Genomic DNA, 20,237 nt, shown 5'->3' with positions numbered 1-20,237 from the left:
CCAGCAATGTCCTGTGTGTGTGTGTGTGTGTGTGTATGAGAGCCTCCTCGAGAATATGCATGAAACAGTAACAAAGCAGGGAGCCACTCCTACTGTACTAGTGTGATGTGACTCATCAACCAAATCCTTATTCCTGTGTTTGATGCACCTTTCTGTACAGAAAAAAGTAATATATTTCTACTTCCTTTTTGTTCAAGTAGTACATGTTTTACATATTTTTTTACTTTATTTTGTGAATGTATAGATAGTGTGTATCCCAGACATAAAAGTTTGTGTAAGTGCTGCCCCTAGAGGACAAATCAAACTGCCCACTGCCTAGTTTCACACTTGGTAAGTTTAATGAACAGATTTAATTGTGTGTTCACCGTTTTTCCGTGGCCCCCTCTGCAACAGTGCGACAAAGACTTTTGCTTCTTCCAATTCCACTCCAGATTCATTTAAATGACATCACTGATCACCATCTCCAATGAGGTAACATATTAACTATGCGTAAGTAACTCATACAACCCCCACTTCAAAATCACTGAACTATCCCTTTAATGATGTCTTTTTTCCCCCCAGAAATCTGTTTAATGATTGTTATTTTCAGGTGTTGGAACAGGGCCACAGAGCGGTGCTCTATCCCTGCACTGTGTTGACGGAGAGGTCACGCGCCCAGCCGGCTGGTCAGGGTTGGGCCAGGCGCTCCAGCGCCTTTCCCTCGCAGCACATGAACTGGTAGCTCATTTTGCCCGTAAGATTTAAGCAGCCCTGGCTGAAGTAAAAGTTCAGAGATGATTTGTTCCCGTCCAGAACGGTGAAATGGAGCTGGGTGCAGTCGGCAGCCAGGCCCAGCTTGAAGAAATGAAAAGACAGTCATGCATATTGCTGTGTTGACATTCGGGATGATAATTTTCACCAGTGGGTGCGAGCTCCAAAACATATCATGCACCGCAAACAGTGCCGACAGAGAAGAGCTGTCAATAGAGAGGAAGGGCCCAAGGTTTCAATGTCAACAGAACATTGTCATCTAATAATTGTCATAAATAAATATCACAAATAGATATTTGACATTTTACTCACCTGCGCTACCTTGCTCATTAATGCTTTACCAATGCCCTTCCCTGAAAGAGAGAATCAACATTATTATTTCTTACTGATAAGGTCTCTATCAAAAATGACATTCATGACACGTCTGTATTTGCGACTGTGGGATATACCTCTGAACTCCGGCATCACGTACAGGTTCTCCATGTAAATGACTCTGCCGACCCACGAGCTGTAGGAATAGAAGTAGAGTGCATAGCCTATCTTGGTGTGACCTGCGACAAACGGGAAAAAACATTTAAATTAGTGCACACAAAGAGGATTGGAGATGGTCTGACATTTGTCGTTATCACAATCCAAATACCATAACTTTTATACAGTTATTACATTTTCACGTCATGTAACTCGCCAAAGTTTGGCCACAGGATCATTTGTGTTAAGAGTTCAAATGTATTTCACCTCGAGCGGGCGACATTCGTGAGTGTTGTAAGAAAAACTGTGTTACAGACGGTCCTCCCTCACCTTCTTTGGCTTTGTGCTGTTCTGGCACCTCAGCAACGATCCCATGGAAGAACGGCTTCGTGGAGAAACCATCCTGCTCCAAGTCTGCGTGTTTATGAGAAAAAACTATTTGGAAAAAACAATTCGGTGCTTGTCTTGAAATGAAGTTCACACGTCCCAGGGCCGTTTCACAGAGCAGATGGACTCGTGCTACTGTGTCAGTGCTGGACCTTTGTATCTTAATGTATCTGACATTTCTTCACACTGCATCCGCTATTTTTCCGCCAGAATTCAGACCTTTGTTACAAAAATGTTCAATTCTGGCAGCATACATCGTTTGGTTAGTTGTGAGTTTATTAAACATTGGTGATTTTAATACCTGCTCCATTTGAAAGCTTAGGAATGTAAGTGAACACTCATTCATGAAAATATGTATTTTTTTAAAAAAAAAAGCTGATTCAAACACTTTGTCTTTTGTTGGAAGTGGAGTCGTGCCATGTCCTTATTCCATATTCTATATGAACACTTTAAAAGGTATGCAGCTGTGCATAGCCATACCGCGTTTTTTGGCAACTGGTTCCTCTCACTGTACCTTTCTGCGAGATTTTCACCTGGTCTGTCATGTTCTCATATTCAGATAATTCCTGCAGAGGAAAGACAACATCAGTCACTATTTATGTCCATTCCTTGAACATGTCAGTTGACAACTTTGTGTGTGCGCGCGCTGGAAAACACATGGCAGCCCCCCCCCCCCCCCCCCCCCCCCCCCCCCCTCGTGCAGGTGTGTGGGTCTCCGTGCGCGCGCACGCGTCCGCCCTCACCATGAGCATGCGCGCGATGTCCCTGCAGTCGTCCTGGTTGGCTGCGCGGATGGAGAAGTCCATGTTCGTCGGCTCGGGCGACGAGGACGAAGTGGGGCGACGTTCACGTCGCGTGTTGGGTCGTTGGTGAGCAAGGGTGACATCACGGGAGACACGCCCCTTTTCTCTTGTCCGAGGCGTCAGGTCGCAGCATAAGATGTACGCGATCGAGATTGTCTGTGCGTGGTGGGCGTGGTTCTTGTATTTTCATGTATTTCATTATAATCCAAAATGTACAAGACAGGGAACGAGCACACAACGAGGTCAGCGATATTCCATGTTGGCGTAGCTGGGATTGGTCAACTAAGTTCCCCCTTGTTAGATGATCATAAAACCCTGAGGGTTTCCAAAAATAATTCGATGATCACTAAAAGTTGTATTTCTAAGCCTCTAAAGCAGATAGAAAAAAATGAAATCAAAACCATATGAGAGCTAAAACTGTGGCATTCATTGCAAGTTATTGCCTTGGAAACTAGATATGGCCGCTAACTAGGAGCCTTACATTTTGCATAAGGCATTTCCCTGTATGGATTTCAGCTCAAAACAATGCTTTTATTTGCTTTAGGAGCAAAATGTATTCATTTTGAGTCAAACCTCTTGAGGTGATGTAACACAACCTGTTGTGTGTTGTGCACATCAGTGAGTTGTTAACAGTTCCGGTGATTAAAGGTTAAAGTAAAAGTTTGTCAAATTAAGTCAAAAGTCAAAAAAGAGAAAAAAAGAAAAGTTTTGTGGCAGTTTTTCCCCCTTATGTCCCTTAAGACCCCATAGATTCAAACCGTGAACCCTTGTGTGGGTCCTGAACCAAAGCTCTAAGACACAGGTGATGTACTGTCGCCAAAGATAATGTTGAATGGGTCCACCATACATGAACATTTACATAATATCAAGAAGAATTAACGAAAAAATCAAGCAAGAGTTAGTGGATTTGCTTTGCAAAGCCAATTTGTGGAGAAAATTTAAAACTTTATTTGTGCATATCCGGGTTTGCTTTGCTGGCTCACTGGCTGTGTCTTATTGAGAATATGCATGAAACAGTAACAAAGCAGGGAGCCACTCTTACTGTACTAATGTGATGTGACTCATCAACCAAATCCTTATTCCTGCGTTTGATGCACCTTTCTGTACAGAACAAAGTAATCTAATCTATCCTTTTTGTTCAAGTAGTTCACATTTTTTAAAATTCAGACCATCTTAGCTTATCCTGACCTTGGACAATGAGCGACGCACACAAACTGTGTTACAGACGGTCCTCCCTCACCTTCTTTGGTTTTGTGCTGTTCTGGCACGTCAGCAACGATCCCATGGAAGAACGGGTTCGTGGAGAAACCATCCTGCTCCAAGTCTGCGTGTTTATGAGAAAAAACAATTAAGCTTGTGATAAAGTGGTTGTCCTGAAATGAAGTTAACATGTCCCATGGGCTTTGCACAGAGGCGATGGACTCTAATTTTTCTACCAGAACCGTTTGGTTAGTTGTGTTGAGTTCATTATACATTGTTGTTTTTCATGAATCATAAATTCGATGATCACTATGTGACTGTGGCATTTATTGCAAAGTATTGCCTTGGAAACTAGATATGGCTGGGAACTAGGAGCCTTACATTTTGCATAAGGCATTTCCCTGTATGGATTTCAGCTCAAAACAATGTTTTTATTTGCTTTAGGAGCAAAATGTATTAATTTTGAGTCAAACCTCTTGAGGTTATGTAACACAACCTGTTGTGTGTTGTGCACATCAGTGAGTTGTTAACAGTTCCGTTGATTAAAGGTTAAAGTAAAAGTTTGTCAAATTAAGTCAAAAGTCAAAAAAAGGAAATGTTTTGTGGCAGTTTTTCCCCCTTATGTCCCTTAAGACCCCATAGATTCAAACCGTGAACCCTTGTGTGGGTCCTGAACCAAAGCTCTAAGACACAGGTGATGTACTGTCGCCAAAGATAATGTTGAATGGGTCCACCATACATGAACATTTACATAATATCAAGAAGAATTAACGAAAAAATCAAGCAAGAGTTAAAAAATTGAACTGAGGTACAGATAGAGAGACGTGTCATTTTTTTGGTTTTAATCCAGCAAAATGTGAATACGTCCTCGAGGCCACAAAAAACATTTTGCAAAGCCAATTTGTGGAGAAAATTTAAAACTTTATTTTATGCATATCCGTGTTTGCTTTGCTGGCATGCTTCTTCTTCTTTCTGGCCCTTTGTTGGCTCACTGGCTGTGTCTTATTGGCGTGTTACCTCCATCTACTGTCGATCTGTGAAACAGCCTGAAACCACCAGCAGAAAACATGTCCTGCGTCTTCCACGTGTGTGTGTGTGTGTGTGTGTGTGAGTGTGAGCATCCTCGACAACATGCACGAAACAGTAACAAAGCAGGGAGCCACTCTTGTGTGATTTACTAGTGTGATGTGACTCATCAACCAAGTCCTTATTCCTGTGTTTGATGCACCTTTCTGTACAGAATACAGTAATCTATTTCTACCTCCTTTTTGTGTAAGTAGTACATGTTTTACTTTTTTTTTAACTTTATTTTGTGAATGTATAGATAGTGCGTATCCAAGACATGTCCCCGTGAGGACAAATGCAACTGCCTACTGCCTAGTTTTACACTTGGTAAGTGCAATTGTAGTGGAGTTATTAACAACGGAATTATGAAATTCAAGGAAACTCAACACAGCGACTGTACGTATTCACTCAACAAATCACTTTATTCAACTACAGTCTGGCAGGTTTTATTACCCCTGAACTACTGGACGAAGTAGTCAAACAAGTAAACAACACGACACAACCTTTTAAAAGAACCAATGGGTGACATCTGGACATCTGACGTCTCCAACATTTGAATTTCATGCAGGTTCTAGGGCTAAATCTGAATATGGCTTTTGGTATTTTATCTTCTGATTCAGATTCGTGGTAGAGAATAAATGACACTGAGCTCCAACTGCTACTTAAATGCTACCATTTCAGAGACAACGTCCGACAGATGAACACATTAAACGCAGAAGAGAAACGTAAATAAATGACTGCACGTAAAAATTTTTGCGACACCCGTATCGAACACACTGGAAACAGCACATGGAAATATGAACACGCGTGGCACACTGGGGAACGCACAGTTGGGCTCTTCCTGACGACTTAACTGTACCAAAGTTGAGGAAATGAGCCAGACACATCAACATGGTTGTTAAGTCTACTTGTGCTGAGGCCTACGCGACGTTGCGACACACACACACACACACACACTGAACACTACGACCTGAACAACCATTTCAAAGTTTTGTGGACTCAGTGGATTTGACCGAAATCAGGGTTGAACTTTGACCTCATTCGAGCCACTAGTTTTTTAGCTCTGGCTAGGGAGGATATAAATATCTCTTCATGTTCTCTTGGACGCTAATATTGAATTTTGGGCCGTGCACTCTGCGACATGGACGACCATGCATTCATTTGTACTTTTTCCCACAATGACGGCTTTTGTGGATTTTGGCCATTGAAGCAAAAGTACATGGTTATTTCACAACAGTGCCCCAAAGATGGAAAAAACAATAAACCCAACAACAACTGCACATTCTTTGCTCAGTTACTTTGTAAACAAGGTATGAAAATAAATGAAAATTGCACAGGGCTGGAAAGGAGGGTCAGCGGTTCGTCCTTGTTTGGAGTGAGAGAAAACAAACTAAATATAACTCATAACTCAAGCGTGTTTTCATTAAATGGCTGGGGATGATACAAAGGGGCCTCTTTTTGGAGAAAAAAATTAAAAATTTAAAAATGATGCTGGATATGTAATACAGAATCGCAGAGCACAGTTGTGCCACTTTCATTTCAGCCCAGTCCAAGATTTTCAAAATTCCACACGATGGATGGTTTCTGTTTGATTCTGAGCTTTATCCACTTCTTTGAAACCGGCCCCAAAGAGTTTGCTGTTTGGCAGCACACAGGGGGGTTTTAGGTGGAATCCCACTGAGTCCTCTTGTGCACACTCTCATTGCCCCTCAGGACCAACTGCACGTAGCCCGTTAAAAGGGAGAAAACAGTGCAAATGCCCACATTTGTATCACAGCAGCTTTACTGTGCCCCTCACCAGAAGGACGAGGGGAGGGGCGACAGACTCTTTGGTTGCTGTTGTCATAGTCGATCACTAAAATTAAAGGGATAGGATACCAAAAACGTCAACAGTCGCACAGCAGTACAATGAAACATACACCCTGGGTTTTGCAGTGCATAAGGTTTTTCTGGATCTTTGTGCAAAAAAATATTTCACTTCTGGCTGGATGATTATGTGTCGTACTTTATGATAATCCTACTAATACGATTCCCCCCCATCACAAATACAGGAAGTTAGGTTTTCACCAAAACCAAAGACAATGCCATAAACACAAAACACAGGTTACAGTCCCTTGATTGTGAACTATTTAAATGTATTGCAAAGGGCCCCATTCCAATACTTAAAACTGCATCCAATTATTTGTTTGCTAAACCCCTCCTCCGAACATGGATTGGCCAATCAAAACGGCCTGTCAAGCTTTGAATTTGTCCATGTTGAAGCGTGTCTTTTCAAAACCAAACAAAAAAAGGTCAAGATTTTAATGAACAGATTTAATTGTGTTTATTCTACTCCAGCGTTAGCCACACATGTTAGCATGCTCAGCTAACTAGCTTAATAATTTCAGTAGAAGACCACAGGTCCAGTTAGAAAACCTCCACTAGCCCAACTACATTTTAACTTTATTTAAACTATGTGGGTTTTTAAAATCTAAAATACTATGCTATGTGCTAGGGCTAACCATCTCTGAACAACAAGACAAAAGCTCCTGTTTGATGTAATACAAGAATGCTTTTAGCATTAGTAGCTAAACATTAGCATTAGCTAATTAGCTCATGTTAACTAGAAATATACAGTTGTTAAAATATGCCATTGTTTTTTATTTCAGTAAACAAAACATGCAGACGTTGGCTAGAAATGAAAAGTCTGATAAGCTAGCGATAATTGCAGGGGGGACGTCTGACACTATTGCCACTGTACACAACATACAGTATGTGCTGTGTTGAAATCAGAGGCTACGTGTAGCCTGACATAGCAACAGTAACTAAAAGGGGGGGCGTGGCTTAGCAAACAGTCAATTATTTTAATGATGTGTCATTTTTTCCAGAAATCTGTTTAATGATTGTTATTTTCAAGTGTTTGAACAGGGCCACGGAGCGGCGCTCTATCCCTGCACTGTGTTGACGGAGCAGTTGGTCAGGGTTGGGCCAGCCGCTCCAGCTCCTCTCCCTCGCAGTGCATAACGTGGTAGCCCATTTTGTCGGTGAAATCGAAGCAGCCCTGGCTGAAGTAAAAGTCCAGGGATGATTTGTTCCAGTCCACAACGGTGAAATTCAACTGCCTGCAGCCGGCAGCCAGGCCCAGCTTTAAGAAATCGAAATGGAATGAAAAAGAGACGGTCACGCATATCGCCGTGTTGACACGCGGCATGATCATTTTCACCAATGTGTGCCAGCTCACAAAACACATCATGCACCGCAAACAGTGCCGACGGAGAAGGGCTGTCAATAGAGCGAGCGAGGGCTCCCGAGGTCTCAAGTGCGTTTTCATTTCCCAACTGTCACAAATAAATATTAGACATTTTACTCACCTGCGCTACCTTGCTCATTAATGCTTTACCAATGCCCTTCCCTGAAAGAGACAATCAACATTATTACTTCCCTCTGATCGGGTCTCCATCAAACGCAGTATTCATTACATCACAACAATGACACGGCTGTATTTGCGACCTCTGAACTCCGGCATCACGTACAGGTCCTCCATGTAAATGGCTCTGCCGACCCACGAGCTGTAGGAATAGAAGTAGAGTGCATAGCCTATCTTGGTGTGACCTGTGACAAACGGGAAAAAAGATTTAAATCAGTGCACACAAAGAGGTTTGGAGATGTTAACTTGGAACATTGGTCTTTATCACAATTTGTGTACCAAAACTTCATACGCTACTTCCATTACATATTTTGGCGTCACGTAACCCGCCACAATTTGGCCACAGGATCATTTGTGTTTGGAGTTCAAATATTTCACCCGGAACGAGTGAAGTGAACAGTGATTAAATTAAATATTTGACGCTGTAATTAAAAAGCAGGTCCTACAGAGACTCAGAGGTCTCCTGACTGCCAGTTGTGTGGGTTCATGTGGGCAAATCAGAAATACGGCTGCGATGTGACATGTAAGGTCGCGCAGCCAGTACATACTGTATTGGACAAAGGTGTGTTATTATTTGTCATTTCCACCTCAACCAGGTGGGAATTAGTTAGGAAAAAGTTTCAGAAACATTGTTTTTCCACACATTTTACTGCTACGACCTTTGTTACCTCCAGGCTTCACTGGCGTTGTTGATTATTATCAGGCCGCAGCAGTAAATCTTTACAGACTCCGCAGCTCGGACAAAAATGCCGTGGCACGTGCGCCGACAGCAACCAGGAGGAGAGATCACATCTCTCCTGTATTAGCTTCACTACACTGGCTTCCTGTAATAATTTAAAATTCTCCTCCTCACCTACACAGGCCATAATGATATGACACCATCCTACCACCATAACACTCAAAATATCTCTGTTTGCCTGTTCGGTTTTGGTTCGTCAGACCAGCTGAAACCAGCTGTTGGAAACAACACTGAGAAAAACGAGGAGAACGGTTGTCCTTGCGAGGTATCGCTGACATTTTGTTGTATATTTGATATTATAAAAATATTGATAAGTGCAGCTTTAAATGTGAAAACCTGCTGCGTTAATGTGTGTTTTTATTAGGCTGGTTCGATCTGCCACAAGCTTAATACACAGTAGGTGCTTGGGTATTTAAGTCGTGGGTTATCTAACGAGTCAAACACACACACACACAGCACAGATATTTCCCTGATGACATTAACAACGGCTGTGTTTTTTTATACCTGCTTGTTGGGTCACATATTATCTAATGGTGAGTTACACATTATTAACACTTTGGGGAGAGGACGGGAGCAATTCAGACCATCTTATCTTATCTTGCCCTAACCTTGGAAAATGAGCAACGCACACAAACTATTGAAATGATATCTTGCTTAAACAATTCAAATCTACATCAGTAACTGACATTTAGCAAAAAAAGGATCTATTATCAAATTTGGAATATCCTGTTTTGTGTTTTGTATATATACATGTATATGTGAATATTTGTATAACTCCATCATTTGTGAGTGTCGTAAGAAAACTGTGTTACAGACGGTCCTCCCTCACCTTCTTTGGTTTTGTGCTGTTCTGGCACCTCAGCAACGATCCCATGGAAGAACGGGTTCTTGGAGAAACCATCCTGCTCCAAGTCTGCATGTTTATGAGAAAAAAAAATTAAGCTTGTGATAAAGTGGTTGTCTTGAAATTAAGGTCACATGTCCCATGGCCTTTACACAGAGGCGATGGACTTGTCCAGTATTTTTCTACCAGAACCTTTTTGTTAGTTGTGTTGAGTTCATTATACATTGTTGTTTTTCATGAGTCATAAATCCCTCCATGCCTTTGTCCCCACCAGTAACCTGTCGGACGACCTACGCCCCTAAACTGCACCCTGGGACCTACGGTCCTCAGGCACTGATCTGCTTATCATCTTTGTTTTCCTCATTCTGTGAAGCAGCCTTACGTACCTTGAAAGGTGCTGTATCATTCCAAGTTATTCTTCTTCTTATTGTTGCTGTTATTATAATTATCAATAACTTTTGATACCTGCTCCATTTGAAACTTGAATATTAGTGAACACTCATTCATGAAATATTAATATATTGTGCAACTGCATGCAGCCTTGCATTCTGGCAATTAGAGAACAATGTTAGTGATGTTGACATTTGGATTTGTGCCACTGCACACTGAAAGCATTTTTGTCAACGGCGATGTGATACATTACAAAGAAATATATAACTGAATCTCATACAGTGAGTGAAGTATCAGTCATGGGGTTATTCTGTGTTGACAAATAAACGTTCATATTTTATATATATTCCAACATATTTTACATTATGTTAGGCTACTTCAGGACATCTGCAACTCCGGGGGAAAAAATGTATTCATCGAAATTGACTCTTTGACGTCACCATTGAAGTTCATCTTGTTTTTTGTTTTTTTAATGCACCGTACCTTTCTGAGAGATTTTCACTTTGTCTGTCACTTTCTCATATTCAGCTAATTCCTGCAAAGGGGGAAAAAAACAAAAAAATATCAATCACTATTTGTATTTTTTTTACTGATTGATCCCAATTTTCCTCACCGGCCTTGAACATGTCAGTTGATAACTTTTACACGTGTGTATGTGCACTGGAAAACAAATGGCAGCTGCATGCACGTGATCCAGTCACACCTCCAATGATCTAATAACAACACGACGACAACAACAACAACAACAACAACATCGTGTACACGCAGTGACGTAGCCCGCTGACGTCACGTCTGCGGGTCGTGAGCCGCGTCGTGTTACGTCACCGCAGCGCACGCGTCCGCCCTCACCATGAGCATGCGCGCGATGTCCTTGCAGTCGTCCACGTTGGCTGCGCGGATGGAGAAGTCCATGTTCGTCGGCTCGGGTGAACGGCGTGGGGAGCTTGGCGACGATCGGCAGCGGTCGATACAGGAAGAGCTCCTGTAACGGAAAGTGTCGACGAGGCGGCTGACGTCACGCGAGTCACGCCTCTCCTCCGCCGCCATTGGTCGAGGCGTCAGGTCAACGGCCGAGATACGCGATTTGCCATTGGCTGCTTGAAGAGCGCGCAAAGCCTTATCGGCGGTGCTTTCACTTTTCTCCATTTTATTTTTTTCAAATCCAAATGTGCAAGACGGTGAATAAGGCAACAATAATGTTGAAAATTAATTTCCATGATGTTTTACAGAGATTAACCCACTAAGTGTCCCCTCTGTTTAATGATCCAATCGCCTGAAAACAACCTCCTAAAACTTGAGGGTTTTAAAAAATAACTTCATGCTCACTAAACGATCTATTTCTAAATAGAAAAATAAAATTCAATCTATTTTTTGTGGCTTTTATTGTAAATTATTGCCTTGGAAACTAGATTAAAAAAAAAATTGAATAAAGTTTGCATGATGCATTTCCCGATATGGATTCAAGCTTAAGTCTTAGAAAAATATTTGGCCTCTAAAGGGAAAATAAAAACAGACATCACACTCAGTTTGAAAACATAATATTCGCTACCGGTCTTAATGGGTTGAAATAGGGGAATTGTAAAATGTTTTACATTTGTATTTAATTAATTAACTATTATTATTCAGGGCAGATTCAGAAAATGCAGCCATATCATATTATCAATATAAAAGCTTTTCAACCTATTTAAAGAGTTTTTATCTTTGTGGACTTTTTGAAATTGTATCTCCTAGGTGACTCACTTCCTGTATTTCTCCTGTTTCCTGCCCTGGTGTGTCTCACCTGTGTTTGTCTCACCACCCTGGTTTCCCTTCACATCGCTGTTTGAATCTTATCTGTTCCGGTCTGTTTGCCTGTGATTTAACTGCCTCGGTTTGAATTTTTCAAGTCTGGATTCCCTGGCTGCCAGAACCCATTGTCATGTAAGCCTTTTTTTTTTTTTAAATAAATTATTCTTAGTTTACTTTTGCTAAATTTCGTACATGCCTTTTAATGGTCTGAAAATTTGGTCCTGAAACTCTTCAACCTGACAAAATAGTTTAAAGCTGCTTCTATAATCGATATTTGATGTTACAATGGATGGGGACTAATATTAAAGGGGGCTTGACCTTTCCACTACAACACCTGTGCTGGCACATTTCAAAATGGCTGCTGTGAAAAGTGCCTACAGTGTGCACAGCTTTCCACGGGAAGCGCATGGAAACGATTGGAACTGTAAGCGGCCATTTTCTGTTGGTGAGGAAATGAAAAAGGTACCAGGATGATATAAGTTATACATAAGATATACATATCGCCCATGTAGGATTGTTTGGCACATGGTTTTCTCATGTTTGTTTTCGTATATATTTATGTACTTTTCACAGACACGATGGACTCGTGTCACTGTCTCAGTGCTGGACATTTGTATCTTAAAAAAATGTTTTTAGGCTGAATCCAGAATTCTGTCTGTTTATTATAACAATTTTCAATTCTGGCAGCATACAGTGCGCTTTGAAATTCCTTTTTCGTTTTTACTTCCACGTGGAAGAAAAGGAAGAACATCTCTTGCTAGTAATTAGGACAATGGAGGCACATTTCTGAGTCAAACATGTAATCGTTTGGTTAGTTGGGTTGAGTTCTTTATACATTGTTGATTTTCCATGAATTATATATCCCTCCATGCCTTTGTCCCCATCAGTAACCTGTCTGATGACCTCCGCCCCTAGACCACATCCACGGAAACCTACGGTCCTCGGGCACTGATCTGCTCCCACACCAGCCTTAACCTCTCCTCTTCAGTCCCATCTCTGCATACTTAAAAATCCTTTAACCTTATCTGTCGACAAAGGCTTTAGATCACTAGATTGTCTTATTGTCTCACGCAGGCATTGCTATTCCTTATTCTGTAAAGCAGCCTCAGGTACCTTCAAAGGTACTATATAATTCAAAGTTATTTATTGTTGTTGTTATAATTCTTGATGACTTGCAATACCTGCTCCATTTAAAGCTTGAATATTGGTGAACACTCATTTATGAAAATAAAAGAATATTAAAATACTTCATTCAACTGCATGTAGCCCTGCGTTCCGGCAATCGGTGAACACCTCTCTATACTATAGTGATTTTAACATTTGGATTTGCGCCAATGCAAATAAACTGCAACATTGAATATACACTGAAAATATATATATATTTTTTGTTTTACGAGACATGAAACTGCATCTCAAGACGCACTCGGTGAACTTTATATCAGTTTGGGATTGTTCTATGCTGGCAAAAAAGTTAACCTTGGATACCAAGACAAAACATCAGGGTTTGAAAAAAGAAAAAACCTTGATGTTCACCAAAATATTAATTTCTAAGCCTCTAAAGCAAATAGAAATGTGAAATTGAAACCCTCTTAGAGATAAAACTGGCTTTTATACTTAATTACCCATAATGCTTTTTCCCAACATGGATTTCAGCTAATCACAATGTATTTTATCCGTCACTTGCCTCTGAAAATATGCCCGCATTGCCTTTGCTCAAGATAAACTTTACGTTTTCCCAAATTTATCAGGGTTTTTTTTTTGGCAGGGTGTAATACTCGTTGCCGCCCCCAGGCGGAGCCTGAGCAAGGTTGTAGACGTGTGGGGTTTGAAGTGAGGCTGATCAACCTGCTCTGCCGAGGGTTAAACACTGTTCTCAGTAGTCAAGCGTTATTATTTATCATGCAACATTTAATTTAATACAAAATATAAATGTTCATATTTCTGAAGCTCTCCAAAGGTCTTTGAGTTGAGGTTGTTTGCTATACAAAGACAATGTTTGCCTAATTTCAAACATGCATGCTGACTAGAGCCCGACCGATATGGATTTTTTGGGTCTGATATCGATATTGGGGAGTACAAGATTCCCAATATCGATACATTGGCCGATATATATGTATGTATGTATATATGTATATTGGTATGTATATATGTTTGTATATATGTATGTTTGTATATATGTATTATATGTATATTCAAATTTGTCAATGATTCCTAAGATGTCGTTATCCTTAACCTTTATGACCAAGCAATGTTATTGAGGCTTGACATTTTAGTTTAACTTTGTCATAAATAACTTGATAAGTTGAATTAAGAAAATAAGCATTTGTTTGACCTAAAATGTAAAAATAAATGCACGTTTAAAGGCTCATATCAGTTGGCGGATAATATCGGTCGATACCGATATGTCTGTGAAAGGCGATCTGCATCAGAGCCCGACCGATATTATCGGCCAACCGATATATCGGTGGAGCTCTGATGCAGACACACTGAAATAAGAGTTGAGCTGTCTAGACGTCCTGTACAGTACATCTATTTAACACTAAATCTGGGTTGCTATTTCTAAACACAATCGGATTTTTATTATTAATAATAATAATGAAGATGACACCACTGGCCTGTGTCTGCCTGGGATACTGATTTATGCAGTTTTACTTACATACATTAAGTCATTAATCATTAAATAAATGGCAGGGTTTCACAGAAGCTGTCGTGTAGTGAAGAGGTTATACTGAATAAAAAAGATTGCGACGATGACGCACATGTGGACGTGATCAAACCGAGAGGTTCCGCACCAGAAATAAGAATGATCTCATGAATTAACCCCGTGTCACACAGACATTAACGGAAAGTCCCCAACAACACCAAGTTAGAGGAATTGAAAACCACTTGGTGTGAGAGAAGTAATGAACAGCAGGGATTAAGGAATTAATCAGCCAGAACTATCTATAAAATATATATATATATATATATATATATATATATATATATATATATATATATATGATTGGTGTTGATACACAGATATGAGAGCGTTGGAAGAACATGTCTCTTTTCCTTTCAAATGAATTCCTCATGAAGTCCGAGAGGTGGAAGGAAAACATTTGCTTTGAAAAGTGAGGTGATCCCATCAAAATGCCTCTCGCTTTACCTCACTCTTCGATACCAGCTGCTAAATTGTGTTTCCGTTACAGACGGTGCCTGTAAACTTCAGACTCCACCCACAGCCGGAGGGCAAAGGTGATACACCGAACCCGGAGGGGTTTTCAAGTACTCTGCTTAAGCACACTTTTGACTTCCTGACTATTTTCCATATTGGCCTTCTTTCAGCTTCTAATCCATTCATTTGAGAGCTTATTACTCAATTGCAGGAGAAGTGCATAGTATTTACGAAAGTAAAAACATACTCCAGTCATATTACTAGTTGAAGTCATGCCTTCTGGATTGAAGCGGCAAAATATACTTACATGTACCCAAAAGATATTCAAATATCAAAATAAACATGTATATCTGTCATATGTTGAGTTTAAAGAACATCAAAAAGGAGGACAATATTGGATTTTCGATACTGGGACATTATGTTAAAAAAAATCTTAAAACATGACTGGGGCCCCTCTACGACGAAGATCAATAATCTTTGTTGAAGTGTTGAATAGGAACTATTCTTGGCTGTCCATAATGCTCGTAAAAAGCTGCATCTCTTTGACAAAAGCATCCTATGTTCTATGTTCTCCCCTCGCTCCTAGGAGCAGCGCGAAGATTCTCGGAGAGAACCACAGACTGGTTCGAAGTAGGAAGTGATGAATGAATCAGAGGTCGAATATGTCAGAGACGCTCACCGTCGGTCCTCGCAACCGACAGTCTGCTGGACGGTGGCTCCAAGCCGCTTTTAACTTTCCTACATTTGGGTGATCTGTGTCGATTCTACACACACACACACACACACACAGGTCTCGGTATAAATAGGAGGCTGTAGTTGCCGGAGCCTAAGAATAACTTTAGTGAGAGATTTGTCACAGTACACGGCATTCTGCAGAGTGGAGGGCGGGGAGGAAATGAGCAAGGAAAAAAAAAAAGGGGGATTTTGTCGGGCCTGCTTTCTCCTGGGGAGAAAATGAGGCTGTCTATGTGGCTATTAATAGCTCCGCGGCGTTGGCTCTTTAAGACTGACTAATGGCTCCTGTAGTCCAACGCAAGCAAATAAAAAAAAAGAACCCCAGAGCACTGCTGCCGTTTGCATCAGCGGCCTCCCTGGCCCTGCCGATGACGTGCGTTCAGACGCCCCCTGACCGTTTGAACAGACGCACTATGTGGACGAGCCACGGGCGGCCAGACGCAGGAGCATTGTGTTAGTCAGTGGCTTGTGAGTAAGAGAGGGGGGGGCTCTCACTAGGTAATTCACGGCTGACAAAAGCAACAAGAAAACCCACAGAAGACGAATGGTTGAAAGTCAGTAAAAAGGAGCGATGACGCCTTTGTACTGTGTATATGTTCAGAATTACAAATTTCGTAAGTCGATAGAAGACACACAGAAAGAAAAGGTACAGATGCATAATAAATCTGATCCACTAATAAAATGTTGTATCTTCTCCAACTGGATGATGTACATGACCTCCCTGATCCAATGCCAACATGGTTCAAGGAACGTTTCAAATGTTTTGATATTAAAACAATATCACGGATGCATTTCCAAAAGGTGTAATAATTTCTGCCTTTTCAAAACGTGTGTGATAGGGGCTGCGTCGGTCATGGGATCATGGTTGGCTGTAGTCTTCTGCCATTCAGCCTTGTACCTGCGGTGTCAGCTTTGAACACTCGTCATGTCGCTAAGAAATGATTCAATGACACAATCATTTATTTCCTTATACAGTTCATTTGAGGATGACGCCCAAAAAAAGGACCAGCACAGGAAACCAGTCAGAGGTTCTCCTGGGATGTTAAATGACGTCGTCGCTTCTGTTTTTCTCTCTCTCTCTCTCTCTCTCTCTCTCTCTCTCTCACTCCTGCGCATTATGTGGCTGTCACTCACGGTGTCACGTCTCGTTTCTAGGGGAGCTCGTGAAGAGACTCACAGACGACGCACAACCTTGTTGTGTGACACCGGTTCCGATTATTCACACCGCCGAATGAAAGAAAAAAAAGATGGCCTCCTGCGTGCCAGCTTTTTGAAGGTCAAAGTGACGGTTGTGGTACCGTCGCTAAAACAACATGGTTTAATGGTCCTGGCGCTCTAACAGAGACGTCGAGATTCATACCCGGGTTCTAAAAGGGTCATTTGTGCTTTTACACCATTCCATTTTTGTACGAATTAAACAAATCAAAGCTTTGCTCGCTGGCCTACTGAAAGTTTCCCCCGTGCGTTTTGCTTGACCATTCATTGTGCAGCTCAGACGCACCACAGTCGGACCCGGATCACTTTTGATTTTTGGCCCGAGCTATTGTTCCTCTGGCTGCTTGAGAAAGTTCTCCCGGCAGATTCCGGCGCAGTCCCGTGATGACAACAACGCTTTTCGGGGCGGCGGGGGGGGGGGGCTGCACAGGAAGCCGCCCCCTCGTCCTGTTTAGTCTAGATTCTGATTGGTCCCCGAGCTCAGGAGCATTTGCACGACAAAGCGGTCAACGCCACGTTTGATGCCGTCTTATCTAAAAAAAAAGAAGAGCTGGACGTGACAGAATAAGAAAAAGCAGTGGGAGGTCCTGAAATAGTCAAAACAGAGAGGGGGGGGGGGGGGGGGGGGGGGGGGGGCACTGTTGGAACCACCCTGCCTCCCTCATACCCCTGATTAGTATCCCCCAACAAATCAGTGTGAACCTGAATACAGAGCAAGGTATTGTGACGAAAGCTGTAAAAGTGGTTCGACGCTTTTTATTCTGCTTATCACAGTCTCTCATTTTTTTGGGGAGAAATTAGGGTTGGGATGTTACAAAGTCTCCTGCTGCAAAAAATGGTCCTCCAGGATGACACGGAGTACGAAACTTGAACAAAAAAAAGAGAAAAGGATTCAAGGGACAAGGGCAAACTCCTCCTCCCGTCTGGTGGGATCAGGCCGTCGCCCTTAAGACTTTGCTCAGTTTGTAGGAATGGGGGAGAAAAAAAAAAAGGAAAGAGAAGAAAAGGAAATTAGCTCATCAGCAGACTGACGCAACCCTCGTGTAAAGATAACTAGATGAGAAAAAAGCAGACACGGTGTCACCCCCCCCCCCCCCGCCCCGCTCCACACCGACACATTAACATGCCTTATTAGGACATCTGCAGCCCGTCGCTGAGAGCGTGGTCCCGGTGGCAGAGGCAGCTTTCTCTGCTCCCCTCAGGCTGCCCGAGGCCACGTGACCCCTCTGAAGGTCGAGTCCCCGTCGGCAGACAAAAGTGAAACACCGGCGCCCCAGGCACCGTACCTGCGGGTAAAAGACCAAGGTGCAACCTGCTTTCCCGTAAGGAAAGGAAAGACGCCCCCCCCCCCCCCCCCCCCCACCGATCCCCGGTGGGTGCGAGCTGCGGACGAAAAAAGGGAACGATTCTTGTCACGTATGGAGGGCAGGTCACAGCGGAGGTCAGCCAGGTTTACAGACAACAGTGACTCACACCTGAACCTATTGACACAGATAACAAACACTACTTTTGAACTGTAGTACAACACCCGCCTGAGGCCGCGCAGTGCAAGTGTTGGGCCGTCTCGCGTATTTGTGCAGGTAAGCACACAGATTGGCACTTCCTGATAAAGTTCCATGCACTTTCCGGACGGCTCCCGGTTGTATTTCTCTCCATTCTCGTTGCTGATATCAGTTACTGCAATAAAAAAAAACTGCAGGAAAATAATCAACAGTCGTAAAAACGAGAATGCAGCCACGCTGGCGGTTTTTTTATCCGAGCCTGTGCACATTGTTGGTTTGAGCTAGATGACAACAACAAGTGTACGGTTTACTACGCTTAGTTAGTGGATTAGCCGTGATGCAGTTTTCATGCTATATGGAAACAAACGGTAGAGACAACTCATTACAGTGTGGTCACCTCAATTTACAGTATCAAATTTGCGTTTACCTACGTTACATAAGTTACATTACATGAGGATTTGCAGCAATGACTGAACCATGTCCAATAGTTTTTCAGCCGATTCACTCAAGAGCACCAAAGGTCATCCTCGCGGTGGCGCTAAAGGGTGAAATCCCTGGGCTGTCAAAATCAGTGCGAGTAATCCTCAGGGGACTACGAATGTAGAATTGTTTTTTGCAATCCAGCCGAAATTTGGAGGGAAACTACGGGGAATAGAAAAGTGAAATGTCATCCCGGAGGGTTGAGTCGAGCGGCGCTGTGAAACAATTGCATGAATGATTGTGGAACCGACCCGCCGCCCTCTCGTGTTGACAGGCCACAAGAGGGTGGGGAAAAACACAAAACAACAAAAGGCTCCACCAATTCCCGTATTTCCACAAAAACCGGCAGCTTGCGATGTACATCACAGCGCACACTCCAAACACTGTAGTAACATCCTGAGGAAACCGCCGCTCCCTTACTGCTTCGCTGCAATGAGGCATCATTAACCAGGAGCCCAAAAAAATAGACTATGTGTGTCTGTGTGCGGGATTGAGTTGATTTCTATGAGCAATAAGAAACCCCAGTGATGATGCGAAACCTCTCACACTACGAATTCCAGTTTCAAATGCGGAGGCCACCCATCTCTTCTGCTTCTCCAGTAATTTCCTCCGATTTGATTCCTTTGAATTCAGGCGAATAACAGGAAGGCCTGACAATGAAACCCGCAGACACAATGAACCCCCGCTGATGACTCTTTTTTTTTCTTTTTTCGAAGTAACTGATTCATTTCCTCGGGTGAAACCAGAGGCCCCGCTCAACTTGTTCAGGGAGGTGCAACCAGGGAGTTGAAGGTAAAGACCTTTCACTTGTCATTTGAGTGGGTCAAACCAATTGGAGCATGCAAATGCACATGGCGGTTGTTAATACTCACTCGCTGTCTCCCGAGAATGCCGACAACATTCTGTATATTTTCTATTCCAAAATAAAACTAGTTCTGTTCTATTTCAGACACCGATGATCAGAAACGGACTCGTGATCCCTCTGCGTTGTGTCCAAGTGAGTGAGTGTTTCTATAACCCACAAGCTCAGTTGGACGCGGAGCATGCATTTTGCCATTGACAGACAATCAGTTATTGTTTTCCACTGCACTTTGGCACGGAAAAAAAAGGGCAACGTCGCGCTCACGCTCGTGCAAAACAACACAACAGGTCGCGGGCGGCAGACAGAGTTACGCAACGACGCCTCGGCTGCGAGTGTGAGACTTGAACCGGGTGAATCAGCCAGGACACTTTGTCATACCTTGTGTGGACAAGGTCACATCTCCACCAATAGTGTTGTTCATTGTAAATATTTGAGAAAAGTACAGA

The 20,237-nt window shown here is 42.4% G+C and overlaps 2 protein-coding genes across 2 annotated transcripts; both read right to left on the bottom strand.

Annotated features, from left to right (window-relative positions):
* Positions 1 to 315: 315 nt before the first annotated feature.
* LOC118291370 (diamine acetyltransferase 1-like) lies at positions 316 to 3,634 on the bottom strand. The gene is made up of 6 exons (XM_035619604.2): positions 2,349 to 3,634; positions 2,120 to 2,171; positions 1,549 to 1,632; positions 1,200 to 1,301; positions 1,063 to 1,103; positions 316 to 834 (listed from the first exon to the last, which is right to left on the bottom strand). Exons 1-6 carry the CDS (start codon positions 2,409 to 2,411, stop codon positions 667 to 669), a joined length of 510 nt encoding a protein of 169 aa, XP_035475497.2. The 5' UTR covers positions 2,412 to 3,634; the 3' UTR covers positions 316 to 666.
* A 1,442-nt stretch (positions 3,635 to 5,076) lies between these two features.
* On the bottom strand, positions 5,077 to 11,213 carry LOC118291385 (thialysine N-epsilon-acetyltransferase). The gene is made up of 6 exons (XM_035619627.2): positions 10,902 to 11,213; positions 10,536 to 10,587; positions 9,648 to 9,731; positions 8,163 to 8,264; positions 8,024 to 8,064; positions 5,077 to 7,797 (listed from the first exon to the last, which is right to left on the bottom strand). Exons 1-6 carry the CDS (start codon positions 11,196 to 11,198, stop codon positions 7,630 to 7,632), a joined length of 744 nt encoding a protein of 247 aa, XP_035475520.2. The 5' UTR covers positions 11,199 to 11,213; the 3' UTR covers positions 5,077 to 7,629.
* Positions 11,214 to 20,237: the final 9,024 nt, after the last annotated feature.

This window comes from Scophthalmus maximus, chromosome 12 (genome assembly GCF_022379125.1).
Source record: "Scophthalmus maximus strain ysfricsl-2021 chromosome 12, ASM2237912v1, whole genome shotgun sequence".
In the NCBI taxonomy this organism is placed as follows: domain Eukaryota; kingdom Metazoa; phylum Chordata; class Actinopteri; order Pleuronectiformes; family Scophthalmidae; genus Scophthalmus; species Scophthalmus maximus.
This window is presented reverse-complemented; position numbering and strand designations above follow the sequence as displayed.

Bases quoted from the DNA above. Each gene is read 5' to 3' on its own strand.
- LOC118291370 (XM_035619604.2), bottom strand. From the start codon at position 2,411: ATGGACTTCTCCATCCGCGCAGCCAACCAGGACGACTGCAGGGACATC. The intron at 1,633-2,119 runs GTACAGTGAGAG...ATAAACACGCAG, and splicing joins GGTGAAAATCTCGCAGAAAG to ACTTGGAGCAGGATGGTTTC. The intron at 835-1,062 runs GTGAGTAAAATG...CATTTCTTCAAG, and splicing joins TAATGAGCAAGGTAGCGCAG to CTGGGCCTGGCTGCCGACTG.
- LOC118291385 (XM_035619627.2), bottom strand. From the start codon at position 11,198: ATGGAGAAAAGTGAAAGCACCGCCGATAAGGCTTTGCGCGCTCTTCAA. The intron at 8,065-8,162 runs GTCGCAAATACA...TGTCTCTTTCAG, and splicing joins CGTGATGCCGGAGTTCAGAG to GGAAGGGCATTGGTAAAGCA. The intron at 7,798-8,023 runs GTGAGTAAAATG...GATTTCTTAAAG, and splicing joins TAATGAGCAAGGTAGCGCAG to CTGGGCCTGGCTGCCGGCTG.